This window comes from Haliaeetus albicilla, chromosome 23 (genome assembly GCF_947461875.1).
Source record: "Haliaeetus albicilla chromosome 23, bHalAlb1.1, whole genome shotgun sequence".
Taxonomy (NCBI): Eukaryota; Metazoa; Chordata; class Aves; order Accipitriformes; family Accipitridae; genus Haliaeetus; species Haliaeetus albicilla.
Genome location: NC_091505.1, coordinates 5,012,136 through 5,039,453, shown reverse-complemented (window position 1 = coordinate 5,039,453; position 27,318 = coordinate 5,012,136). Strand labels below are relative to the sequence as shown.

Below are 27,318 nucleotides of genomic sequence, written 5' to 3'. Positions count from 1 at the left end.
CAATACATACTTGACTACTCATTAGTCACACTGCACATACTCTTATAACTGTAAAACTCAATATTATTGATTATCACCAGAGAGACAAGCCTCACATCCTCTCACATACCTGCAAAAGCTGCCAGTTAAATAACAGAAATCGCTTCTGTTATGCAGTAACGCATGGTATCTTGCAGGGCGCTTCGCCCCTGCAGAATTAACAGCAGTGCTTTTTTAAGAACAAGTAAGAGTGGCAGAAAAGGGTGTCCAAAAGTTTCTGCAATCTTTTCTATATCTTATCCTTTAATTAAACCGATGGGACAACATTTCCTTCTTTAAGGATGACCTTTAGGATGCTTCATAATGGATGTAATTATTTCAACCCTTCGTCTAGAACAGTAACAGACCGTCTCCTTTCCAACTGAACCTGTCACCTACTCTGTAATGCCTTCCCCAGTAATGAGAAGTCTTCAGGGTACCTCGTGATCCGTCACAACATATTTAAGAGGATCACACCAAGATAAAGGTAACACAAAAACTCCCGAGAGCAACCCAAAACCCCCTGGTTTTGCAACTTTGTTCGTAAGGAGTTCTCCTAAACTCCTGTGACAACAAGCAGGGCTCATCCAAGTCTCATTACCCCCTCTTCCACATAAACAGCGAAATACTTCAGGTTGCCTTCCTAGCACGCACACAGCAGCGTGCGCTTTTTGAAACCTCCCAGATACCACACTGGATACCCCAACTGACGGGAGGAGGGAGAGGAGGAAGCGACCAGCGCCAGTCGCCACCGGACCGCTGGCCAGGGGCACTTCTGCGGCCGAAACCGTGACGGCAAAGGCTCCGGACAGCAACTGCGCAACCAAATTCCCCACACAGACCGGTTCACAGCACTTCCCCGGCCTCCCGCTGCCCCGGGCCGGCCCCTCACGGGGGTAGCGGGGGTGTCCCGGGATGGCCGCGACACTCACATCGTCCTTGTCGTTCACAGGCACGCCGAGGCCGAGGAGGAGGTCGGCGACGTCCGTGTGTCCCGCCGAGCAGGCCCAGTGCAGCGCGGTCCGGTTGTCCTGAGGGAAGGAGGGAGCGGCGGTGAGCGGGAAACAGGGCGCGGGGGGAGGGGGGCTGCGTGTGACAGGAGCCGCCCGGCGGGAAGCGGCCCCGCAGGCCGCCCGCTCTCGCCCCGGCGGGCAGGGAGGGCCGCAGCCGGCTGACCTGGTCGGCCTTAGTGGCCAGGGCCCTGTCGCGCAGCAGCTGGGCCCGCAGCTCCTCCAGGCGCCCGGCGTAGGCCAGGTTGCAGATCCCCACGTCGGACACGGCATCCTCCATGCTGACGGCCGCCTCGCCGCCTCCCCCTGCCGACAGGGGCGGCGCTTCGGCGCGCTCGCCGGCCAATCAGAAAGGCGCCGGGGGCCAACCCAGCCAATCGCACCTAGCGGCCCGCTCCTCTCGCCCCCTCGTCCCGCGAAGGCCGATGGGATTTGTAGTCCAGCGGGCGGCCAGGCGGCGCGCTGCCGCCGGCGGGCGGGACTACACCTCCCAGGGTGCCCCGCGCCGCGGCCGTGTTGTGCCTCCGTGTCGGGGCGAGGAGGAGGAGGAGGATGGTGACAGCGGGAGGATGGAGTCAGGTGAGGGGCGGCGGCGGCGGCGTGAGGCCTCTCCCGGGGGTGGGTGGGGAGGGCTGAGGTGAGGAAGAGGGGGCTCGGCCGGGTCCGGGGGCGGCCTGAGGCCGGCGTGGCCGAGGCGGGAAAGCGGCGGCGGGTGTGTGTGGGGAGCGCTGAGGCGGGCCGCGGCGGCGGGAGGGTCGGGGCTCTGTGAGGGGAGAGAGGGAGAGGGGGCCCGGCCGTTCCCTTCCCGGGTGGTCTGAGGCGTCGTGTGGCGGGGGGAGGCGGTTGTCTCCGGTGGGATTTCGGGGGGGGGGGGGGGGGGGGGGGGGAGAGAGTCTTCCCGGGCTGCGGACCCAAACCCGGGCAGTTTACCCTGGAAGTGCGGAGAGGGGTGCTTTTTCTGGCGGAGCGCAGCGTTACGAAGTTCTTTGGCTCTGTAGACGGTCTTGAAGAAGTTTGTCGTGTCCCTGACGTGCGGAGAAGGTGTCTCTGAATTCAGTCCTGGGTGCTCCAGTCGGGGGTGGTGTAGCTCAATTTCCCTTCTGGTTGCTACAGTGTATATTTTTACATGATTTTTTAATATATATTTATATGTTTACCTGCTGATCATTCGTTCTTCATACTGTATGTATGTGCACTTACTCGAAGAGTAAAATATAGTTGTGTTTGCTTTCCATTTCAACTTCTGATTTTTTAGCAGTATATTCCTTTAAGATTGCTATCTAAAATAAGTGATTTTTACATTCATTTCTACACTTGAAGGCCTGTTTCGCTCTTCCAAAAAAGTCTGCTTTAGTGGTCTAAAAAATGATTGAACTGTCTTCTTTTAGCAGTACTAATTATCATTTGTTATGTTCTGCTAAATAGATCTAGCGTTGAACAATAACATTAATACAACTTTTTTTTTTTCTGAAGTGTTTCAAATCTCCAATTAGGAAAGCAAAACCCAGTCTTGCTAACACTTTTCACATGCTTCCCATTAAGCACAAGGCCATAATTGCTCTGAGTGGCAGTATTTGTAATTTAAGATCAAGCGTGGGCATATGCCGTGATGCTTAAATTGTTTTTTCCTTTCCTCATTTCCTTGAATCAAATCTTACTCTCACTGCAGTCATCCTGAACTTCTGCTACTGACTTCAGTCAGACTGCTTATAATCAAGGTGTCAGCCATGTTATTCTCTCAGCACTCGCTGAGGATCAAAATAAAAACCAGCCAAGACATTGGATATTTCAGTGACGGAGCAGCTCGTTAAAGGAGAAGACTAAATGCAGCTGGCAGCACTGTTCAAAAGACCCAAAGACTAGCTACAACTAGTTCAGTCTAAGAACTCAAAGTTGTGCATAAAAGAACAAATGGATAAAATGGAGTTTGAATTTTGTGTATTCCTGTTCAGTTTTATCTAGGTATGAAAACCAGATCACTATTTTGTCAGACTACTTAGAAGAATTTCCAGAAACTGATGAGCCAGTCTGGATTCTAGGAAGGCAACACCACCTAAACACAGGTATCTTTAGAATGAAAATTGTTTGTAAAATCTGTAGAATATTCAGAGATTCACATGCAGCAGCAGCTCCTGATTTCCTTACGTTCTCTAAATGTCTCATGAGAGAAGTTTCTTTTTCTTCGTCAACAAGAAACCAACTATAAACAGCTGTATTCATCCTAAAATGAAACCAGAAGTTTACCAATGTATTTTCTATCGTAATTCATGCAAAGAGATAGTACTTGTAGCAAGGCTAGTCATGTATGAGGCTGGTCACTTCTCAACATCAAATGCCTCGGCAATAGATAAGTAAATAACTTTTGGGGAATGTTTGGAGTTACCAATGTTATTTTCCCTTGAGGGATGCTGTCTGCAGCCTGTTATTTGCAACTACAATGATATGTCAACAGAATAATAATAATAGTAATAATAAAATTAATCTAGGACACGTACTGTATTTTGATGAAAATAAATATATGACATGAGAGTCATAGCAGAGTCATGTATTTAGATATCATATAAAAATAAGATTTCAGAAATGAGTTTTGCTCCTTGGGGAGAAGGCAAGGGCATCCTCCTGTGTTACATGTCAAAGGCAGTGGCCATCAATGCAGGCATGGTGTTCAAGACAGCCAAGGGTACCACACACAGCCTTGATCGGCTGCAGGATCCCTTGAAAAGGCCAGTCAGGCTCAGCCACGGCTCAGAGAAAATGCAGCAAATAAGATTCTTAAGAATACTTCAGAGCCTTTGGGAGAATTCTGTAAGTGCATGTGTTTAAAAAAAAAGAGAGACTTAATTAAATTTAATATTATTAACCTTTTCTTAAAATGACTTTGTATTGGGTTTGGAGGTAATGCATAATTCCATGTTGGTTTGCATGTAGAAATTCCTCACCTTTCTTAACTTGCTGTACGAGTTCTTTCCTGAGGACATAGTTCTCCGTCATTGTTTCATTCAAGCTGGGCATAGTCATTCCCAAACACCTTGTAAAACTTCATTGGCTAATAATTATTTCATCCTTACTAAGTTAATTAGCAGTCTACAAAAGCTCTCTGTGTTTAAACAGCTAAAAAAGTTTTAAGTATTAAGGGTCTTATACATAAAAGCTAACAGGAGTCTTCCATGCACTCCATATATTGACTGTACAGGGAAAATTAGAATTTTTCAGTTTTAAAAGTCTGTTTTAATAATTTCTTTCCTCTTAAAAATATTCCAGACAAATCTAAGTTATTGTTGGATATAAGTGCCCGTCTCTGGTTTACGTATAGAAGAAAGTTTTCGCCTATTGGTGAGTACGCAGCAGACCAGCTGCCTTGTTATAAATTAGATAGCAGGATTAATGATGTTATCATGGACTGAAAAATGATTTTTACAGCATTAGAATGTTTTGAGCATCGTTTTAATTGTTTATGCAAACAAAATATTAAAGCTATTAAAAATTGTGTTTACTTGTACCTGCATATAATCAGGTCTTTGTGTTTGTAGAGCAAGCAGTAAAGTTAGACCAGCAATATAAAAAGAAACAGTCTTGCTCAGTGCCTTTTATCCATAGGACAGTTGTTAAGAGATTTTAACTCTGAAATTTTCTGTGTGGTGCTGCGCTCATTTTAAAGCCTATATTGATTGTAATGAACTTTTTTAATAGGAGGCACTGGTCCTTCATCTGATGCTGGCTGGGGATGTATGCTGCGATGTGGGCAGATGATGCTGGCACAAGCACTGATCTGCAGACATTTAGGAAGAGGCGAGTACTGTTGCTGAGTGAACTTTTGTGTTGTTTGGGGACTGTTTCATTTTTGTTGTAGTTTTCCATAAAAGCACAAAACCTAAATTTATTAATGAAACTTTCTTTGATGCCCCAGTAGAAGTTACTGGTGAATTATTCTTGTCTGACAGGGCAAAATCATGCCAGCCTTAAGCAGAGAAGTAGAAATAGAGGGAGGACAAATAGGGAATCCCATTGTCATTATTTTATAAGTCTTTTTGAGGCATAACCAAGTTGAGGCCAAGGGAAAACCTGCCACCGTGGGTCTAGTTCTTACCCTTCTCTTCATTGCTTACATAGCCACCAAATGTTTGCACAGAGTGACTGTGTGAATAGTGATGTAGTGATAGCCATCACACAGAGTACTTCACAGACCACTCACCCGTCACCAGCCTGAGGTCCAAACCCCACAGCTGAACCCCTTAGTGCAAGCTCTTAAGCCTGTATCAACACCTCACATCCCAGGATCACGGGTAAGTATCATAGGTCTGGTCTGTGTGTAGCTACTGTTATCAATTAAATTATTACGGTTAGGTCTGTAATCCTCACACTCTTGTGCTGTGGTTTCTATGGCAGCATGCTTTGTGGATTTATCCACTTGAATAACTGAATCCACAGAACGGAGGTGCTAAGATTTAACTGAAGGAGCAGGCAAACAAACAAATTACCTGAGAAAAACTAGAATATGAACTTGCAGTATCTAGCTACTTGGTAGTATCAGCCCTATGTATGTGCTTCTCTATCAGTAAATGGGCTACGTTACGTTAGAAGCAAGAGCATACATAGCAAAGCTATGTTGTGGATTTTGCTGTGGGAGAGGGCCAACGTGTTTGGACTTTGCTTTATGGATCTTACGTCATTATCTTACAAATGCTTACATTATGCTTACAAATCCAGCAAAATCTAAACAGAGCATATAGTTTTAAACAATCTTGGAAGTTCACATACAGCAGTAGCTATCAATTCTCGGCAGTGATCACTCAGAATATAGTTGCAGTTGACATTTTTATTTTATTTTCCCAGTTTTCACAATCTAGCCTGTGATGATAAAGGAGAGCTTGATAATAAATGACAAGCTGCGACTTCTAGGAACTCTAAACAAATTGTAAATATTAGAGATGAGTTGTACCTTAGTCTTTTAACGTCTCATTTTATGGCTTTCTACGATCTAGAAATTTGATTGGGATGATGGAAACATTATATTTTAATCTGTATAACTTTCTTCCTGTAAGATTGGCAATGGGAAAAACACAAAAAACAACCAGAAGAATATCATAGAATCTTACGGTGCTTTCTAGATAGAAAGGATTGCTGTTATTCCATCCACCAAATGGGTAAGAACACACATCAACTTTTTTTCTTTCCACTGAAATTCCTGCTGTGTTGAAACTTTCTAATTTGAAATATGTTCATTCAAAATTTTAAAAAGGTGATTATGAAGAGAATGTGTATGTTTATATATAAATAAAAATGCATGCAAATGGGTACAAAGTGTAATAATTCAGAAATGTTATTCACTGAGACCTAAATAAATCTGTATATTAGAATCTAGCTCTTGATAAAGTATGTAGGCCTTGGGTACCAGAGTTGATAGTACTAAAATAGACAGTCATGAAGCTTGTTGCTGTAATTTGTAATAAAGGACACTAATATTTGTAATTCTCATTACAGTTTAGAAACTTTTTGCAAAGGAACTAGCAGTCATTAAGATTTGAAAAGAGCAGATCGAGAAAATAGTTGTTGCTGCTAAATACAGTTTGCAATTGCTCTAGAATGTATGACAAAATATTAGTAGGTCATGCTATTTAATATATATTGTGACCAGACTCTCTGTGGTCTTTTTTTTTTTTCTGTGTGTGTGTGGTTTCCCTCATAAAAACAGCGCAGATGGGTGTTGGAGAGGGGAAATCAATTGGAGAATGGTTTGGACCAAACACAGTTGCTCAAGTACTAAAGTAAGTCAAGTCACACTAGCGCATTCAGAATGTACTCCCCTGGGGCAGCTAAGCTCAGAGACCAGGATAAGGCCCAAGACACAGTTTTAAAGGCTGATCTCCCTCTCTCTCAGCATCAGGAATATACATGCCATGTGTCTGCAAGTACAGTGCAGACCACGATGCTGTAGCCTGGTGGGCAGGGACTGAGTTGGGATTGGGCGAGTTCTAAATTTTAATATACCAAGAGCCTGGGGAAGACCTGCATGAAGGTCTCTCCTGCAATGGTGCCTGTATGCCCTAACCAGTAAGCAGCAGAGATACGTATTCCTTTCTGCAAAGTGGCGCAGCTGTGAGATGCCAGGAGTGCCACCATGCAGATCAGAGTGGTTGTATGACACATCAGAGTGAAGACATCCAGGCCAAGGAGGGAACCGAACTGCAGTTCCTCACTGTCTGAGCTGCAGTTCTGCCTGAAGGCTGCTGTATAAAACATGGGCAGCTCCTCCTAGTCTAGAAGCTACTGTTGAGAAAGTTGACTTTGCTCCGTTTCTGAGGGATAGGTGGAGGTGCCAAATCTCAAGTTGACGCTAAACTGCAGGTTCTGAGTGCTCAGCAGCAATTCTTTGCAGCCCTGGGACAGACACACATTTTGGGGGGAGAGGGAGAGAGGAGGTAAAGCATGCCTTGGCCTCCAGCTCTTTTCACTTACAAATTCTTCATGGCTTAGCACTCACATACAGGCTTTTCTGGCTTATTTTAGACAGCTGACTCTGCCTGTGCAGCTTAAGAGTGTAGCTCCCTTGCCTAGAGTTTTGGATTTCACACAAGTGGACAGAAACCTGTGTGCTACTATGCCTCCCTCCTAACTTTTGGGTGCCAGAAACCTTCAGCTGATCTAGCTTTTAACGCCCTGAGTCTGCTGTCCACACGTGCACAGAAACAGTTCCACTGAATTTAGTGGAACTTCTTAATCGAAAAGTAACGTGCAAAACTAGCACAGGAATTTTTTTCCTTCTCTAGACAATGCCAGGCACAATAGGCAGGATCCCATTCTAGAGGCTGTTAAATGCAGTAAAAAGTAATAAACCTAATTACGTGGTTGACCTGTTCCTATCACTGCATTTGGCAAAAAGACAAAACAGTTTTCACAAGGTACAGTGCGTGTGCTTTTCCTGATACCACTCGGTGTTTATTTTTCTAAATATATTAAACATTGACTATTCAAAGTTATCTTTTTATTACATGGAGATTAAAAAAAAATCCAAGGAATATGTTTTTCCAAAGAAAAAAATTAATTTTTTTATTAAAGAACCATCTAATTGTCCTGAATGAAAAGTTGCCCTCATGGTCCTAATTAGTTTATTTTAATTATTACTTTAATGTTTTCTAGGAAGCTTGCTTTATTTGATGAATGGAATTCACTAGCAGTTTACGTATCTATGGACAATACAGTAGTCATTGAAGACATCAGTAAGTGAAACATTATTTCTCTGGTTACAGTTTTTGATTTGACTCCATTTTCCTGAATGTATCTAAATATGAACAAAATACTTTGGGCCAACCCTACTTGTTCCCAGGCTAAGAAAAGGAATAAAGGAAATGCAAACTCGGGTTTTGGGTGTCCAGAACTAAAGCTAGCACAGAACGATGTAGGCCATTTTGGTGGCCAACTCACCATGCAGTTTGGGAGAAGATGGGAGTTTGGTCTGTGCTATTTAGAGTCCCACCCCAGAAATGGAATGCAGTTGCAATATGTAAAAATACACAGAATTGTTTTTAATACAGAGCTTGCCAAAGAAGAGATGTGCTTTTGTCAGGCAAAAGAGAAAGCAGGGGCAGATCCTAGAGAAACATGTGGCCAGGCTTAATTTTCTGTTGTAAGAAAGGTGGATTTACAAGTGGTGTTTAGCCACGACCTATTTCTACTTTAGTGCCTACTTCTGCTTATTTTATGTTCGCATCATTTGAAGTGAAGAGTTCCCTGAAGAGTTTCTAATGCTATCATCTGTGCCATTTCATTTCCCTGACATTTTATGGGCAAGACTTGACAGTATTAACTTCAGTCTTAAATTTTTATCCCCCAGTCGTTTATCTCATGTCTCACTACTGTGCCAGCACATACTCTATCTGCTAGCATTACTTCTACTAAATAGTTACAATTTCCGTGCCCTGCTCCTTTTGTCTTAAAACAGGAGCCCTATAAACGGGTCTGGCAAAGTATCTGAATTCACAATTGAGAGGAATATCTGCTCTGTGTTCCTTTGTGCATTCGTTGATTTCTGGTTTTATTCCCACAGAGAAAATGTGCTGGTCCCCTCCCCAGAGCAGCGGCGCAGCCCACAGCAGTGCACATTTGCACAGAAGTGCTCTTGGCCGAAATAAGAACACAGCAGGATTCTGCACAGGCTGGAAGCCCCTCTTGCTTATTATACCTCTACGACTAGGGATTAATCACATAAATCCAGTATATATTGATGCGTTTAAAGTAAGGTTTTTTTCAGTGAATTGTTTGTTATTGTGAAATAAGTTCAGGTATCTGTTGTATCAATAAACAAATTGACTTCAATTTCATTTTTCTCCCTTTGACCTCCTAGGAATGCTTTAAGATGCCACAGTCTTTGGGAGCATTAGGAGGGAAACCAAATAATGCCTATTATTTCATAGGATTTTTAGGTAAGGAAAAAAGAAACTTATTCCAAATATGCATGTGATCTAAAGAGAAAGGGGGCTTTTTTTGGAAGGGGAGATAGTAAGCAGTTTAAGCATGAGAATAGAGTAGAAGAAGCAAAGAAACATACCTCAGATACTTCGGGAATAGTATGATATCTTCCTTACAGGAACAGAAAAGTAGCAGCAAACTGATGTAAAATTAAGTAATGATATAAGCAAGAACAACCCACTAAGAAAAGTTGATAGTATTTAACAAGTGTCAAATGTCACTACTGCTAGAATACTGAATTTTTCCTAATCATTAATACTTCCTAATGAAGGGTGTCTTGGTTTATTCTTTTGCTTTGGTTTTCTTACATTGTTTTCTCGTATTTCAAACCTTTTCTGATAGCAGTATCTTTTTCACCTTCTTCCATTTCTTCCTTTCTTAATTAAAGCAATAGTTAATGCTAGATTCAGTCTTTCAGATTTCCCCCCAGTTTGATCCATAATTTTATGGATATTTTGTTCTTCCTTTTGTAAAACCTGAACTGTTTTAGTCAGATTTCTTTGTTCCAATTTCTGAATGAATGCCTAATGGGATTACACATTGCATTTGTGGGCTTCCTGTACCTTTGGATCTGTGGAATGTTAGGGATTACAACAGATGAGATTTTTAAAAAGCGTGGTGGACCTCACATAGAAAGAGTGTGACAAAGATAGAACAAACCAAAAGATCTACAGTAATAGGTCACAATAGAAAATTATACTAAATATCCTGTGGGGAAACTAGTGTGTCTGACTTCCCGATTCTCTTAAAGACTCCCTAGCTAGAAGGTCTAGATATGGACTGTGATGATAATCTAATTTCTGTTTTACAAGTCTGGATGGAGTATGTGCGTATTAAAGTCTCTTGTTTATTATCAACATGGATTTTACCCGTACAGGCAACGAGCTGATCTATTTGGACCCTCACACCACTCAAAGTTTTGTAGATTCGGAAGAAAATGGCACAGTTGATGACCAGAGCTTCCACTGCCAGCAAGCCCCACACAGAATGAAGATCATGAATTTGGACCCTTCAGTAGCTTTAGTAGGTGTTAGGAAATAACAGATGTGTGTACTTTATTTCAAAGTAAAACCTCTGTATATTGATAAGGGCCGTAATACATTTCCTTGAGCAGAATCAAGATCACAGGGCAGTCTTCTATGATCTAAAATTCAACACATGGTAGTTTAACTGCATAGGAGACATTAATCTTCGGTCAAGCAGGGAATTGACTGTATCCTAGGGAGCTAATTCACTTTCTTTGCTGAGCAGCATTTACCTTATGCAAGAAGTGTTTTAAAGGTCAAAGCAGGGAACTGAATCGGGTTTCCTTATTTTATTGCATCACTACCATACATGCATGGTTGCTCTGGGCAAGTTACTTAAGCTTAACTTACATCATAATTTACAAATCTTTAAACGGAATTACTTGTAGAAGTCATCCAGCGTATGTCACAAGAATACTGTGGTAATTGAAGAAATTAAATCTGATCCCATGCCAGTATCCGTTGGTTGGGTTATGGGTGATTGTGACTTGAGACGTGTGTTTCTAAAGTGTAAACAATGCATAAAGATACCACAGCATCCTTCACTCACTGGCATATTGTTACTATTTAATACTACTGTATGTATTTTTTCCTTAGGGCTTCTTTTGCAAAGAAGAATGTGATTTTGATAACTGGTGTAGTCTTGTACAAAAGGTAATAATACTATCTTTATTTGCTCCGTATGAAATAATGTATACTTTTTTTTTAATGGAAATTCCCATTACATCTTTCTCTGCGTGCAAATTAAACGAGCCGTAGAGAAAAATGCATTAAGGCATCAGGGTAAGCCAGTACTACTGAATTGCTAATTAGAGCTTGTTCAGCATTTTGACAAATCATGAACCCTGCCACTTGGCAAACAAGTGTAAATATATACGCTTTAAAAGTTTTTCTTTTTTTAACACTACTGTGTTACTGACTGAAACTTAGTCATTTACTGAGAAGTAAAAAAAAAAAAAAAGTAAGTTTTAAGTGCTATGTTGTACCTTTTTATTTATTTATTTGCTTCCTGATCCTTCTTTATTGTTTGACATGTATATTATTACATGTTCTAATTATGACTGTTAGTCCCTGGTACCACAAAAAGTCTGATTCTGTAAGTGCTGAGTCCCTCCAGCTCCTGCTGAACTGCAGGACACACAAGAGGTGCTTGCTGCCACAGGAAACTGACTTTAGGACATTTCTGCATGCAGCTGGTGTACTAAGCAACAGAAGCATGGATGTGAAGTAACACCAACCTCTAAAGGCATTTTAAAAAAAAAAAAAAAGCTAAGGAAAGCAGTTAGTAAATAACTGAAATAGAGGATATGATGTAGCTTACCTGATTGAAGAGGAGTAGAATTTGGCTTCAATAATAACTTTTCTCCTGATCAAAACCTATCCTTCAAATCTGTTGGGTTTTTTGGAGCTTTTGTTCCCATTGATCAACAGAAAACTTGAACACAGAGAGGCCCGTGCAAGTAATTTTCTTTTAAAAGGCAGAAAATATTGCATGTTCTTGGTGTCTGTTTGCTACATGTAAACAAAATTATACGTGTATGGATATCAAAGCTAATTACAACACACTGATAACTTGTAGGACAGTTCAAATGATCTGTCTGCCAGGTGTGTTTTCAACTAGGAAAATATTGCAGACATCTGTGAAGCGGCGATTCATAACAGCAGGTACTTGAAATAACAGATTGTCACTGTATGTCTGCACAAAGCCTTTTGTTTTTGATAGACATCCATCATTAAAAATGTTTTTAATTAAGCAGACATTTTTGTGTTTGAAGGTTCTCTTCAGGCATCTTTTAAAATGAAAGTATTCTGTCCTCAGGAGATTCTAAAGCAACAGAGTCTACGGATGTTTGAGCTGGTCCAGAAGCATCCACCACACTGGCCTCCTTTCATACCTCCAACAAAGCCCGAAGTGACAACTACAGGAGCAGGTGCAGTACGGACCAAAAGTACTATTGTGCAGCAGAATGTTCCTCGTTAGCAAATGGAAGAATAAGCACAGGTGGAATAACTCTGCTTTCCAAAGTGTCAAGCGATCACCATGTGATTAAATGCCTTATTCTTACAGAATATCAGACGGTTATCCAAACAGGCCACATACAATTGCTAGCACAGATAGATAGATAGATAGATATTTTTTTTTTGTAATAATCTTACAAAATACTTTGAAGGACACATTCCAGAGAAGTGGGGTTTTTGGTGGTTTGTTTTGTTTTAAGTAAACAAAATCAGGCGTGTCTTTAGATTCTAAATTGTTTAATTTTTTTTTTTTTTTTGCAGAACTCATTGAATCTACTGACAAGCTATTTGAATTGGAAGAAGAATTTGAAATCCTGAGTGTATGAGGGAAACTGGTGACCCCTCTGAGTATTGAACATATTGCTAATATTATTGCATTAACTTAAATCAAACAGCCATGTTAGCCCCAAAGTGCCTGAAATGACAGATAACAGAGCACAAAAACCTAGTAGCATCCAAAACTCCAACAGTGACAGTTCCTTCTGTCAAAGAGCTTCCCCAGATGGAAAGGCAGTAAAAGCTCATCTTTTATTATAAGACCCTTAAAGGGAACTTCTTTCTAATACGTGTCTTTCCTGAAGACAAATGGACCTTTGAGATTAAGGCAAAAATAAGTATATCAATGGGCTGTATGTTTGGAGAAAGGGATAACACAAAATGGGTATTTCTTGCTCTCATATAATGCAATAGTTTAGTTCTTAAAGCAAAACAGTCTTCAGTTAAGGAGGATGTTTACTTCTGTTCCCTCCTGTGGGCTGCATCATAGAAAAACATTGTCTTGTTTAAAAGATCAACTGGATCAGAAGAATATTGTTTCCTTGTTAAATATTTTAACATGCATTTGAGCAACCACACTTTATTACAAAAATGTTTCTGTAAAAGGAACTATGTCTAATGTGTACGTTTTGCAATAGCCTTCCTGTTTCTGGGAAACCTCAAGGGGAACAGGAGACTCAAATAGTTAATAAAGATCACAACCACTGTTATAGTTACGATATATTTCACCTTGACCTTAAAATTCAGATCATTAAAACTTAGGCTGACTTTTCTTTTGGAGCTAAAATGAGTCAAAGGTGGTTTAACTGTACCTTATTTATTTTAAAAAAGATTTACACAAGTTTCTCTGTTACAGCACTTTATCTGTGCATCTAATAAATTTCTTAAGCTTTTCATAGGTTGTATGCTGCTATATTTTGTTAATTTGTTTGTGTGAACTAAATGTAAACCAGGTTATCTTAAAACTTAATATATAGGCATATGCAAATTACTTGTTGGTTTTTGACTTGTTGCCTTTTGAAATCTGTTTTGGTAAAAGTGCCTTAATTCTACAGGTTTATCAGAACAGCCTGTGCGGTTTTATCTCTAAGGCAGAGTATCTCTCCACTCCAGCAGCCATAAGAAAACCAGCTCAGAATAATTAAAGGCAAAGATCTTTTAATCCATTATAAAGTTCCTTTTTTACTATCAGACAGTCCCCGTTATGGTCATTTTGTCATGGTAGTGTAATGGACGTGAATCGCACAGTTTCATCTTCACCAATAAATGACAACATAGAGAAATACCGAATGCTGTCTCCTCTCACTTGCACTTCTTGATCAGGGCCAGTGTGATTTCCAAGAAAATAGTTAACCAGATCATATTTCATCTTGTTTGCCTTCAGTGTTTATTAACCACAGTTTGGAAACTATACACTTAGAAAAACATACCATTTTCTTCCCCTCTTCATGGATTAGCTGCATGTTTTTTTTAAAACAAAGCATTACTTCTTAATTGATTAACTTACTGTTCATGCAACAGCAATTGTAGCCCTCTCCTCCCCACAGACAAAAATGAAGATGAAGCATGAAGCACTTGCTCTGAAATGCTTAGTCTTGAGTAGTAACTGCTAAAAAATAAAAAAACCCAGGAAGCACCTAAGCTAAAGAATAATTAAAAGGAAAAAAAAAAAATCCATCAGTGGAGTACAGTATACTTACTCCCCACATAGCTCTTAGCTGTTATGTAAACACTCTTCAGAGGGGAGGTGTGGGCCCCGCTGACCTCTTGAAGAAGTATTCTTGCGTGGGGTAACCAGATTGATGAAAATGGGGACGATGGGAGAAAGTGATTGGAATTCCCACTCCGTGCACCTGACCGAGAAGGGCTTGTGTGGGAAAAGGCTGGGCTGTTGAACTTAAAGTTTGGCCATCGACAGCCGTGGAGCCTGGTTACTGCAATAGAAGCAGTTCCCTAAAGGTAGTGGCGCTTAAAATGCGTACGGCTCTCATCCTGGATAAAAAAATGAATCATATTTGCATGTGTTCATGTTCAAAAATAAAACCAAGTCCCTGTAGCTACAATACCTGGTTGACATCCCTTTTCACAGCACCATGGGAGCCCAATGGCTGAAAAATTCATTATTGTTTGCCAGTTATTTGCACGAATTTTCAAAAAGTAGTGAGCTTCACTGTGTGCGCACAATGTTTTAAACTTGCCTTTGCATAACCCAAGATGTAAACACAATATGATCTGTGCTAGGACAGCTAGGAAGTAGATTGGATATTCTGCATAAAAGGATTGCCACTCAGGAGTGTTAAAATGCCTTAAAGATTTTTGCAAAATACATCCAAAGCAGTTGCTGATCTTCCACAATTAGGAATAAGTTAAATGAAAGACTAAATTGTCCTTCACAAATTCCCTGCACATCTCCAGTGTGGTTCAACACTAGAACATGCAGAGCTCTCTGACCCCAATCTAGGAAGACAGTATTATACTATGCATGTAAATAATCATTAAAGGTAAAAATACTATCTGCTTAAAAGTAAGCATGTTCTTAAGTACTTTGCTGGATAGAGCTAGAGCCCTAGAACCTAGTAAAGAAAGAGTACTTTGAAATAATGTCTCAGTCTTGCATTAATAATAATTTTCTGAACAATTTTGTCTTAAAGATTTTTAAGCCAAGGTGATAGTGTATTTGCAAGGCACTTCTTTCAAATGTCCTGGAATGTCAATATATAAGGATTTCATATGCTTCACTCTAGAGAGATTGATAATAATAATTTTAACCCAACTAAATGAATTCATTTTTTATATATATATATATATATATATATATATATATATTAGCATACCTTTTCATGGCTTTCCCTCAAAATATACAAGGATAATAGAATTAGTGGCACTTCTCTTTAATTATGGCCTTAAGGAAAGCGTGGCTAGTTACGAGTGCATACACTAGAAATACAATTTTTTAAACTAACAGAAATAAAGCCCAGAGGAAGAAGTATACAACACATTGTGCCTGTAAAAGTAAAAAATGTACATCCCATAACCGCTAGATTCTGTGTTTGTGTAAGCCTGCATGCTATCTAGTAAAGCCTCTACTTTCCAGATACACACAGCTTGAATAATTACAAAACAAGTGTGCCAAGGCTACCTCAGAAAGGAAATTTATGTTCCTAGTAATGAAATGTTTCTGGTAGCTGCACATCATTAGACTGCAAGAAGATACGCACAGACCTTGAAGCAGACATTTTACCTGGAATATATTTCGATAGAAAGCTATGAAAAATGCTAGACGTGTTTTGGATTCATCTTCACATCAAAAATTGCATTTTTCACTGGGGTAGCTCTTTAAAATCAACCGTGGGCGAGAGTCTGGGTTAGAATTGATTACCTGTCAGTGGAGGAAAGAACGTCCCATCTGTTTAATAAGCAAAGCAAAACAAATTAATCTTTGAGTCTTACTAAGGAAGTCAGTTATCAACCATTAATGCTTAGTGTTTCTAAGTCACCTACAGGACACTGATAAATTTTACCTAGCTCTGTATTTCATAGGAGAATGAGTCTTCATTCCCTTACACTAGACCAAATACTGTTTGCAAAGATACTAATAAAGCATAACTTTTGAAAAATGTCTCTTGTTGATGACTGGCATGTGCCTTGGACAGAGGAGTGGTGTAATGTGAGACATCAGTTACTCTTCGGTCTGAATAAGGAACTCGCAGAGACTTTCTGAGGTAGCCGTAACTGAGGGGAAAAAAACCCGCTGAAGTAAAAGCATAGCACCATGTTCCGTAAAAAAGGTTTCAGAGCACTGGTCTTTTCCTCCTCTGTGCGCAGTCAGACTCCTGGACTTGACACTCGATTTTTGTAGAATTCTGGCCATCCTGATTCACCCATCAACCACACACAAAACAGGTTTATGAATTTATCCTTCTTCACACCAGCGATGTCTGGTCTTAGGTAACAAAGACTGTTAATGTTACTGCATTTTTGTTACTACAAGTTCTTCATGCACACTTGGCAACGGCTGACCCTTGTTCGAAGCTGTCCTGCTTTCAGAGTTTCTGAGGGAGGAGCACTGACAAACTGCTGCGACTGTTCAACGGTCGTCAGCCAGAAGCTGTATTTGTTTGCAAAGTAATGGCATGTTCCCCTAGCACCGTTGCATTCAATGAACGGAGTGGCACGGAAATCCTCCAGGCAAGAACCAGGTGAGACAAGGGACTGACCTCCACCTTCTGCACCAGCCGCAGTATGCTGAAATAAAGATGTCAGTTTAAATGAGTTCAAAGGAACAGAATGGGAGGTAAACAGGGGAGTCCCCCAGTTCCATTGTTAAAAGGAGTAAAACAGGCAACCAAAATTATACCTTGGCTGTATGTATCTGTCTTTTGAGTCAGGGCTAGAGGTGAAGCAGCAAAGGAATGTGCTTAGGCTGAATATACAGGCCTGGTGTAATGGAAAACCAGCTTTTCACTTGTAAGCTGGGAAAATTTGGAAACAATAATGCTGACTTCATATTTTTCTAACAATCTTACACTAATGAGCTTCTAGGAGAGTGCAATGGAAAATGTTCTACTTTTTCCACTGAGAGACAATGCTGTAGCTTAATTAGCATTTCCACATTTAAAGGTTTGAAGAACAAAGAACATCTGTGACATTACAGAACTACTGCATCAGTGTTACTACTGAACTCGAGCAGTACAAGAACAAACTCAGAAAGCCTACAGCCGGCCAGCCGATAAAGAAGAAATGCACTAGGGCAAGAAGCTACAGGGCTCTAGTTTCCTGTAAGCAACTCACAGAATACCGTCTCAGTCACCTAATCAAAGAGGAGATCTAGAAATGTTTAAAGCTGCCTTTGCATTAGCAATAGCATCCTTACCATAAGGAAGGAGTATCCGATCCACAGGCTGCGCCAACCAAGGGGACACTGTGGGATGGTGATGTCCTGGCTGTGCACAGCCACAGCCTGGGAAGGTGCTTCACATACTGAGCAACGACTGATGTACTGTGGGATCTGAACGCTGTCCACGGGCATCATGGGGATAGGAGCAGTGGTGGAGAGCCAGTAGGACTTGTCATTTCGGCTGGCGTAGTAGCACACTTCATTGATGTTGCAGTAAATAAAAGGCATGGTGCTGAAGCGAGGCAAACATGAGCCAGCAAAACCTGGAAAAATTGGAGAAGTGGTCATACCAAGCACCTGCCAAACACTCCAACTCATACACACCAGACATGAATGTGGAGGATGGCACAAGCGACGCTGCTCCCAGTACAGATTCTGGCCAAGCAGACTTCCACCACCTCTACTACAACCGCCTGTGGTACCAATGAAGATGGCTCATTTGAAATGAGATTTTGGCCTACATTGTTTGTGCCTGAGAGAATTCTGTCAACTCACCAAGATCCTGGTTGTGTGACTTTTCCTGCCCCTCCACGTACAATAAGCTGTAGCCATCCCAGAGCTTATTCATTCCTATGGGACAAGGTGGGATTTGGTCTGACTGACTGTGCTTCACTAAAGTGTATCCAACACCCACACTCCGACCAGGCATTCCCGGCAAACCAAGTGAGCCCGGCTTTCCAGCAACACCTAGAAGACAGAAAAGGAGTCACTATTACTGATAGGCAGTGTGGACATCAGCTGGTTCTATACCTGATTTTGACATTGCTGTCATTGTGTTTATGTCAGTCATGTACAATGAGGACCCCAAGTTTCGATGGTTGTTATATGTGTAACTAGACTTAGCAGTTCTAAAAGCAGCCATTTCACACTAGCACCCACCCATTTCCTACCTCATTTAATTTTCTTTCTTCGCCCAACAACTCTGGTGCCAAAGTGTTAGCACATATCTCACAGTACAATAATGGTGAGTATCTCAAAGCACCAACCAAAGCCTAATAAATTCATTTTTGCTATAGTGCTCTTCATTATGATATTCCTTTGACACAGAAAGGCCAAAAGTTGTACAACAAATCTGTGGCAGAATCCAAATCTCTCTCACTGTGCCTTTCCTCTACTATCCAACCCCCACAGCTGTGTTCACTGTGAATACCATTTTGCTTATCTAGACCTTCAAGATGACTCCCACATCCACAAAATATTAAAACCAAAAGATGTTCAGAATTGTACCTAGGGAAACACCAGCAGTGATAGACAACAATGACACATGACATAATCTTCCTCACTGAAGACTAAATTTACTTCAGTGGAGATGTAAGACACAAGATCGTGTACATTTCCCAGGTCTTCCTAAGGTAATTGGGGCTTGGGGAGGGTCTTTGCAGAACCTGTAGGCAAACAGAATTCTACTGATTGCTTCTTTCTGATCTGTGCTCCCCAAATCATAAAATTACCTTCAAATCCTTGTGGTCCTGGGGCACCCAAAGGTCCTGGATCCCCAACTATGCCAGGTGATCCAGGTAAACCATCACGTCCTTTCAAACCAGATCTTCCTGGCAGACCTTTCGTACCTGAGATTAAATACAATTATTACTATCATTATTTCCTCACACTAATGCCTTCACTCATGCAGTCATATTCCAGAAGAGAAATATGTTGTCAGCAGCCATGCTGAGACCTCACTCTACAACTGCTGTGGTTACAAACGACAAACTCCGTACAGGGATTCCACGTGATCTGACTGTCTGTTAAAGGATCAAGAGATGCAGCTGAACATTAGACAAGGCTGAAAGTGCAGCACTGAGATCTGGGATAAGCTACTGATTTTAGTCTGAAGCCACATTGGACCTAAGACTCAGGTTTCAATTTGATGGCTGTGGAAGTCTGTGAACTCTTCTCATATCTGTCTCGCAAGATTCCTGCCACTATGAAAACAAGAATCCTCTGGTATAGTGGCCCAGCTGTTGTAAGCTGAAGAAAGTTGAGCTACCTTGCTGAAATTTTGCTTAACACATGAAGTCAATTCTTTTGCTTGATTTCACCCTTTTTTCAAACCAGAAAACTGGCCTTGGATGTTCAGCCTAAATATTATGTAAAATTAGAGCCACTGACTTGGACTAAATTCACCTTTCCCCTCCTCCACACGATATTCAATGATGAGCATCTGACTGACAAAGCTTTAAAAAGTCTCAGGGCAGTGAAGGGTGCTCTAAATATAAAGGCTTAGAATTTAGTGAGATGTAAGAGGTGGTGCATGCCTATGGACCGTTAGAGTCCGTTCAGGACTGTCCTGAGTCCAAAGCAGAAAGGTCTGGCACAGATTGGATAAACCAACAATAAAATAAGTGTTCAGGATGGTACAAGTAAAAATATAAGAAAACAGTATAAAGAGACAGAAGTTGTTATGCAATTGCACAGAGCGAGGTACCTAGCATGTGATCAGTAATGCGGAATGTTAATATTAGTATAAAGAAACATGTGACTGGGAAACAGATGGTTGTACATTTGCACAACTTTTGTAAAGATTCAGCATTAAAAATAGTATAAATAGGGGTAATTTCCCAGTGAACTTCTCTCTTTCCACAGCTCTGCAGCATCTGTTACCTGATTGCCTGACCAGTATTAATAAAGCCTCTCTCAGCTTTTACTCCCTGCACATTTATCCACTTTAGGAAATGACAACAGGAAGCCAGGAACTAACACAGCTCCATTCACCATGACGGGGTTGAGGATAATATCTAGGAGGAAGGATGAGTGCTAAGTGATGTTACCGCTCTAGGAGTTTTCATGAATAAAAGAGAATACTAACAATTAAAAATTGCCTAAGTGGCAGTGCTGAGAAAGGAATCATGGGGACTTGCTGGGCCTAGGAGAGCCAAGCAGTACAGGACCTACCAAAGTTGCTTTGTCAAACAATATGAACCACAGTGGTGCAGGCTGAAGTTCCCAGCACTGCTCAAGTTACAGTATTTCATTGACAATTCCAATAATTCTCAGTGGTGAATCATTTTCATGACCACTCCACCCGCTAGTACCAAAGCTGGTATCATACCAGCTGCATCACAGGCTGCTGCACCTAATTCTGGAAACCGAATTAAAAAACACTATAAAAGTGCATGACCAGAATTTATCAAGTACATTCTAATAATAATAAAACATGATGTTTGTATGCATTTTGCTGGAATTATCTCCTTTATTAGAAAAACCTTCCTAATGCATTTGAGAAAGTAGCGTTGCTCTTCCAGAAGGCCAGCATTTCACTGATCTGAGTGTACTTTTTACCTGGTTTTCCAGCTGGGCCCTGGAATCCGGGATCTCCATCAAAGCCAGGGACACCATCAATTCCTGGCAGACCAGGTAAGCCTGCAGGGGCTGTGACTTCTTCTGGCTGTGGGGTTATACCTGGAGCCCCTTGTCGGCCAGGGAGACCTGTATATAGTGCAAATGACAGTGTAAGTACCCCATAAAAATTTCACAGTTTTGATGATAATACTGACACAAAGGAGAAGTATGCTAAATTAAGACTGCCTTAGTACATTAGCACTGGGTATCTTTGTAAAAAGTGGTATGTCAAACTCTTTCTAATTTATTTCAATCTCCAAGAAACTAAGAGTCCCCCAGATAAGCCCATTAAGGGAGCTCTGAAATTTTCCCCGGCCCAAACCATGTGCAATAAAGTACAGGTTTTCAAATCCTTCAGCACTCACCTCGATGGCCTGTTTCACCTTTCAGCCCAGGGTGACCAGGATCCCCCGGAGGCCCATCTTTACCTGGCATCCCCATAAGGCCAGGCTCACCTCTTATACCTGCAAAGATACACAGCTAAAGACCTCACGGGCTAAGCATAGGCTCCTGATTCTGACCCACAGCTGGGGCACTGAGAAACACACTGACGGCAGCAATGGCAACAGCATTTCAGCTCTGAGATGGAGGGGACCACGACCCTTAAGGAACTCTGTGCCCATTTTGATGTCCAGAATGGCTGCAGAGCCCCAAGACAAGAATTTCCACTGCTACATAATTACATGTTATTGAAAGTCTTCTTCCCTTTCCTTGGGTAGCCCAGGGAAAGTGTTTGGGGAGTACATATCTTTTCTATTTGGAATCCATCTCTATGCACAGCACAGAGGGATGGGGATCTGTCAACCTACAAAGACAACATACATTTCTTCACCTGGCAATGGTTCTCCACCCATTCCTGGCTTTTGAGCTGTGCGGTTTCTTTGAAACCTTGCTACTAGAGTTCCTGTTGGCAGCTGCCCTCTACTTTCCTTTAGCAGAGACCAAAGAGAGTGTGGCCTGCTCCCTGCCTTAGCCCAGAACAAGATCTCTTAACTCCTACAATCCTTCTAGCCTCTTATGGAGACCTAAATCCACCGTGCTATGCCTCTGAGCATACATGATAGGTGGCATGAAACAGCATCTCCAGTCTTTGCCTAGACAGCAAATACAAGTGGGTAACTGTAGTTGACAAGCACAGCACCATTGCATGTGGACATCATCTACTCAGGAAAAAAAAAAAAAGAGAAGGAAAAAAAAACCAGTAGGGACACACTGAAGAGCACCTTGAGCTGGCCTCACTTTGCTGCTTTTGGAGTCAGTAGGTAAAACCTCCATGGGCCAAAAAGGAAGACTTGGACAACAAACTCAGCTGTGCCTACATCTGAATGAGGATTCGTTTCAAAGCAGTCACACTAACCACACGATAGCCACTCATACTATCAAGGTGACAGCTGCCAAGCCACACCCAGACCCTTTCAGGACAAGATTACCTTTGAATCCAGATGCTCCAGGGAGTCCAATTGGACCAGTGGGTCCCACATCACCCTTAATGCCTCGCAAGCCAAGAACACCAGGGAAACCTGGATTGCCTGTGTCACCTTGGTCAGAAGCTGGGCCAGGGGGCCCTCGTGATCCTGGAGGACCTGGAAGACCTAGAGACAACAGGGGTAATTAGTGCAATCTGCTTCTCAGGCAAAGTAAATGCTGGGGCTATTCCCAGTGTGTCTTTCTAGAGGACAGTCATTGTTTGGGTGTTCATATTTCCAGGGGTGTCCTCCTCCCAAAGAAAAAGAACAGACCCTACCCGCTTATATCCGCTTGGGTCTCTGTCCTGGTTTCAGCTGGGATAGAGTTAATTTTCTTTCTAGTAGCTGCTATAGTGCTGTGTTTTGGGTTCAGTATGAGAAGAATGTTGATAACACACTGATGTTTTCAGTTGTTGCTAAGTAGTGTTTAGACTAAGTCAAGGATTTTTCAGCTTCTCATGCCCAGCCAGCAAGAAGGTTGGAGGCGCACAAGAAGTTGGGAGGGGACACAGCCAGGACAGCTGACCCAAACTGGCCAAAGGGGTATTCCATACCATGTGATGCCATGCCCAGTATATGAACTGGGGTAGTTGGCCGGGGGGGGGCCAGTTTGCTGCTCAGGAACTAACTGGGCATCAGTTGGCGAGTGGTGAGCAATTGCATTGTGCATCACTTGTTTTGTATATTCCAATCCTTTCATTATTATTGTCAGTGTATTATTGTTATTATTATCATTATTAGTTTCTTCCTTTCTGTTCTATTAAACTGTTCTTATCTCAACCCACGAGTTTTACCTTTTTTTTCCAATTCTCTCCTCCATCCCATTGGGGGTGGGGGGGCAGAAGTGAGTGAGCAGCTGTGGGGTGCTTAGTTGCTGGCTGGGGTTAAACCACGACAGTCTCATAAATTTTTAAATCCTTTTAACCACAGTAATTTAGCTTCAGATTCTGGGCCTGAGCATAGCTCTTGTCCCACCTGGTAGCTAGCCTGGTGACTCAGACATTCCTTAGGAGAATGAGAGCAATAGCTTCAAATCCTTGGCCAGGGAAAGGCCTGGAGTCTCAGCCTCTCTGGCAAGGTGGTGAGGTACCGAATGGGTACCAATGCCATCATGACAAATCTTTCAAACTATGCTTGCTGTCAACCCTATGGCAAGTGCCTCTAAGTAGCAATGAAGCTTTGCTGCCTCCCAGCTCACACAGGATACTTCTCAACTTTACACAGAGCCTATGATTACAGCTGTGGAAACCACAGTCCAAAATGGAGCTGGTGTCCAAATTTAGACATACTACACTGGACTTAAGTACCTACCTTAGTGCCCGAGTCTGTCTTCAGTACCACAATAGGGGAAATGAGTATGAACTAGAGAGCTTTAATAACAGGCTAAATCAAATAAGGATTCAATAGCAGGAATTGAAAACAGATCTCCTCATTCTCAATCCCTGTTCTCAACCCCAGGTTATTAGAGTGACACTACTCATCTAAGACATTTCCTCTCAGAGCACTTCAAAGGAAGCACGTAAAGAAACAGAAATCCCCTCAGCTAGTCCACTCTCCTGAAGAGGCCTCTCTTCATACCTGAACTCCCATCAGTTCCTGGATGGCCAGCATCCCCAGGTCTCCCACGTATATCAGAAGGAAGAGAAGCTCCAGGTGTTCCTGGCAAGCCAGGCAGTCCCACAGGACCAGGGGGACCTAGAATAAGAAATACAAAGTGAGATAGTGTACCCAAAGCTCTGCAGTGATCTTCATAGACATGGACAGTAGTGGCTGAGTAGTGTTTATATTGAGGAGAACAAAGAGACATGTCACTACATGAGGGGAAAAAATTATATATTCTGCTGTTCAGGAGAGGTATAGACACTGTAAGAACAGTGTAACCAACTGTCTCTCAAATATATAGGCACATCACAGATTTAACTTTTACCTGTCAAACTACTAACCACCTTTGTGGCTTGAGGAGTTCTCTTTGGTAATCCTGCTGACCATGCAACCCATTAACCTGAGCTGCAATACATCCTACTGGGCTTCCAGAACATCAATATTTACCCATGTCTCCTGATGAGCCTTTTGGTCCAGGGAATCCTAGAGCTCCTCTACCCAAGCCTGGAGAACCTTCTTCACCCTTCGGACCTGGGAGACCTGCAGGGCCTTTCAGTCCAGCTTCACTCAGACCTAATTAAACACAGTTAACAAAGATAAGAGAGCCTATTCAAATTGTCTAATAGCAGTTAAATTATTACACAAACTGAGTTGTAATAAAAAATTAGCCATTTATTACTCTCTCTGTAGAACAACAGAAAAAGATTTGGTGCCTCATGTGCTACTCTGGTTGTGCTGAGTGAATTTAAACAATCTGCAGGATGCTGAGAGAGAAGCATATGACTTCTGGTCTTCCTACAAGCTCTTGTACAAGGATGTGAACATAGCACTTCTGCGACAGGATTTGCCTGCCAGCCGGTATGCTGTGTCTCTCAAGAGGACGCAAGATGGACTCAAGCTCCTAGTCTTCAAATAATCTAGTGGGCTTCATGCTCCAACATGGAGAGACCAGTTTGCACAGACTACTGCAGAAGACACACTGAGGCACAAGTGGTGCAGGGCAGAGGCTCCCAGGAAGAGCTGCAGGGAGATGTTCAGCACGTCACTCTGGTAAGAGTAAATACTAAGCAGCTCTCTCAGACAGGAAAATTGTGGAGGATATATCCTGTAAACCATTACCTTCCAATAGAGAATGTTTTAAACAAAGAAAACACAGGTAGCACTCGAGTTGTACACATCAAGACTGTTTGTCCTTTTCCATGCATAAAATGTCTGCCACAAATTTTAAGTGCTGCTTTACAAGATGACTGTAACTAAACAAGTCTCTTTGGTAAGGTCTTTCTCCATCTCTTTACATTTAGTAAAACACTTTTTGCAAAACAGAACCACATTCTATTTCATATGGCTAAAAATACAAAAAAATCCAGCAGAAGCTTCCCAAAAGCAGAATCCAGAATCTAATCAAAGAAACCAGCTTCTGATTTTACTGATGCCTTTCTTGAGCTCCATATAACGGAGGGCTATGGAAAGCAGTAAGGAAACATGCCATCGCTAAGCCCAGCTCAAAGCAAACATTTCGTGCCGCCCTGCTAAAATCAAGCATCCATTAGAAATGGAAGAGTTTTATGATTTCATTCCATCAACTTTTCAGCAGTGACACAGTCCTTCAGGAACTCAAGGAGAACCATCAACAGAAAAGCCTCTTCACTCAAAAGGCTGCATCCTATTCTTACTGGCATTAAAGAAGAATTTGTTCATGCACATTCAGTATCCTGAGTTTTTTTTCTTCAGGATATAATTAAATCCAGAACTGGGTGAAATAGGGGAATTTTGTGGAGAACACTGCTCTCATGATGGACCAGTGTATGCATTTCCCCAGCTATGACACTTCTACTACACATTTCCTTTACCTGGTGTTCCAGGAGACCCTTTTGTGCCTGGCAAGCCATTCAGACCATTTAAACCTGGGAATCCATGAAACCCTGAAGAGACATTGGGAACACATAAGTGAGCAATTCAGCAAATGATCTAGTTAGGTGGAAATGCATAAGATGTTTCATGGAGACTACAACATGTATGAGAAACCTGCCACACAGGGGAACACAGTATGTGTTCCTTCACACAGGCCCCCTTCATGGAAACTCTTCCCACTGCTCTCACTGGTTTTACCCTCAGTGAACACCCATCAGTGATCCAAATCAAGTGAGAGCCTCTCCCTTTTCAACCACTCCTCTGCTTATTTCTAGCAGCTGGTGCCTGCACTAACATTGCCAAGAAATGAGCTGATTTCCCACGCACAGCTGGCCCACACATAACAGTGTTGCCTTCCTGCTGTGATATACTTGGCTGAAACACTGGTTTTCTGGCCCAGTTTCTCCCACCATGTGCAGGCTCCAGATATACCTTTAGGTCCTGCTGTTCCACGAGCTCCAGGGAATCCAACAGGTCCTGGCTGCCCTGGAGGTCCTGATGGCCCAGGGATTCCTCTCAGCCCAGCATTTCCAGGGATTCCTAAAAAGAAGCAGAAAAGTGTTCCTGTACTACACATCCAGGATGGAACAGCTCACAGCTCCATCTTACAGCTTCTGTTCCCACACTTAACTTGTAAGACGGGTGAATAAACTACTATTTAGATAAAGCAAAACCAGATCCAAATCTCTCCTCACTACCACTACTAGCATAGCATTTATCAAGCTATTTATTTGATAGCTCTTTTTTTTTTTTTAAACCATAGCAGTGATATTCTTCATCATCCACCAAGTGACACCCTGGAACAGTTCACATGCTGAATAACTAATTAAATTGTTTTTCAAATAAAATATTCCAATAACGACTTTCGCTGTTATCCCGTCTTTAATCTTGATAACAATTTGAGAATCTACCTGGTAGTACACCACTACCCAAAGACACTTGTAGCCATCATTCTGTGTAGGTTCGGCTCTAGAGAGGGAACAGACAGAAGTGTTGCAGTGGAAGATTTTAGAGCAGCCTTGCCCATAAGCAGCTGCAAAGAAGCTGCTACTGCTTGTATCTAACTGAGGTCTTCCCTACTTGTTAAAAGAATTCCTTTAGGTTTCTATTGTACAGGATTCACCACACGGTTGACCCACAGGATTGGTCATGACAGGACAAGGTGACACCTTACACTAGTATCAAAGAAAATTCCCATCTTCTTGTCAACCTTCTTGTTTAAACCTCAGCTGAGACAGGCCAACCAGGGCTAAGGAAACAACAAGGTGAGGTTGTTCCACAGTTACACC

At 41.9% G+C, this 27,318-nt stretch overlaps 3 protein-coding genes across 6 annotated transcripts in view; 1 reads left to right on the top strand and 2 right to left on the bottom strand.

Annotated features, from left to right (window-relative positions):
- PSMD10 (proteasome 26S subunit, non-ATPase 10) overlaps window positions 1-1,358 on the bottom strand; it is a 3,952-nt gene extending 2,594 nt beyond the window's left edge. The window contains exons 1-2 of the mRNA XM_069811692.1: window positions 1,195-1,358; window positions 459-1,049 (exon numbers count right to left, since the gene is read on the bottom strand). Of these exons, the coding sequence (XP_069667793.1) occupies window positions 459-1,049; window positions 1,195-1,308 (705 nt within the window). The 5' untranslated portion in view covers window positions 1,309-1,358. The remainder of the gene's footprint in view (window positions 1-458; window positions 1,050-1,194) is intronic.
- Window positions 1,359-1,486: 128 nt separating this feature from the next.
- On the top strand, window positions 1,487-14,104 carry ATG4A (autophagy related 4A cysteine peptidase). Of its 2 annotated transcripts, none has more exons than XM_069810987.1 (13): window positions 1,487-1,607; window positions 2,981-3,091; window positions 4,290-4,361; window positions 4,719-4,817; window positions 6,071-6,172; window positions 6,721-6,793; window positions 8,166-8,245; window positions 9,073-9,260; window positions 9,370-9,448; window positions 10,372-10,517; window positions 11,117-11,173; window positions 12,339-12,450; window positions 12,800-14,104. In XM_069810987.1, exons 1-13 carry the CDS (start codon window positions 1,598-1,600, stop codon window positions 12,862-12,864), a joined length of 1,194 nt encoding a protein of 397 aa, XP_069667088.1. In that variant the 5' UTR covers window positions 1,487-1,597; the 3' UTR covers window positions 12,865-14,104. The 2 variants fall into 2 exon arrangements, with proteins under 2 accessions (XP_069667088.1, XP_069667089.1); XM_069810988.1 differs by lacking the exon at window positions 1,487-1,607 and adding an exon at window positions 1,718-1,740.
- A 1,529-nt stretch (window positions 14,105-15,633) lies between these two features.
- COL4A6 (collagen type IV alpha 6 chain) overlaps window positions 15,634-27,318 on the bottom strand; it is a 140,860-nt gene continuing 129,175 nt past the window's right edge. For all 3 annotated transcript variants that reach the window (XM_069810975.1, XM_069810976.1, XM_069810977.1), the window contains exons 36-46: window positions 26,462-26,569; window positions 25,969-26,040; window positions 24,566-24,691; window positions 24,095-24,211; window positions 22,481-22,642; window positions 21,416-21,514; window positions 20,991-21,137; window positions 19,163-19,279; window positions 18,207-18,398; window positions 17,688-17,974; window positions 15,634-17,059 (exon numbers count right to left, since the gene is read on the bottom strand). In XM_069810975.1, the coding sequence (XP_069667076.1) occupies window positions 16,799-17,059; window positions 17,688-17,974; window positions 18,207-18,398; window positions 19,163-19,279; window positions 20,991-21,137; window positions 21,416-21,514; window positions 22,481-22,642; window positions 24,095-24,211; window positions 24,566-24,691; window positions 25,969-26,040; window positions 26,462-26,569 (1,688 nt within the window). In that variant the 3' untranslated portion in view covers window positions 15,634-16,798. The remainder of the gene's footprint in view (window positions 17,060-17,687; window positions 17,975-18,206; window positions 18,399-19,162; window positions 19,280-20,990; window positions 21,138-21,415; window positions 21,515-22,480; window positions 22,643-24,094; window positions 24,212-24,565; window positions 24,692-25,968; window positions 26,041-26,461; window positions 26,570-27,318) is intronic.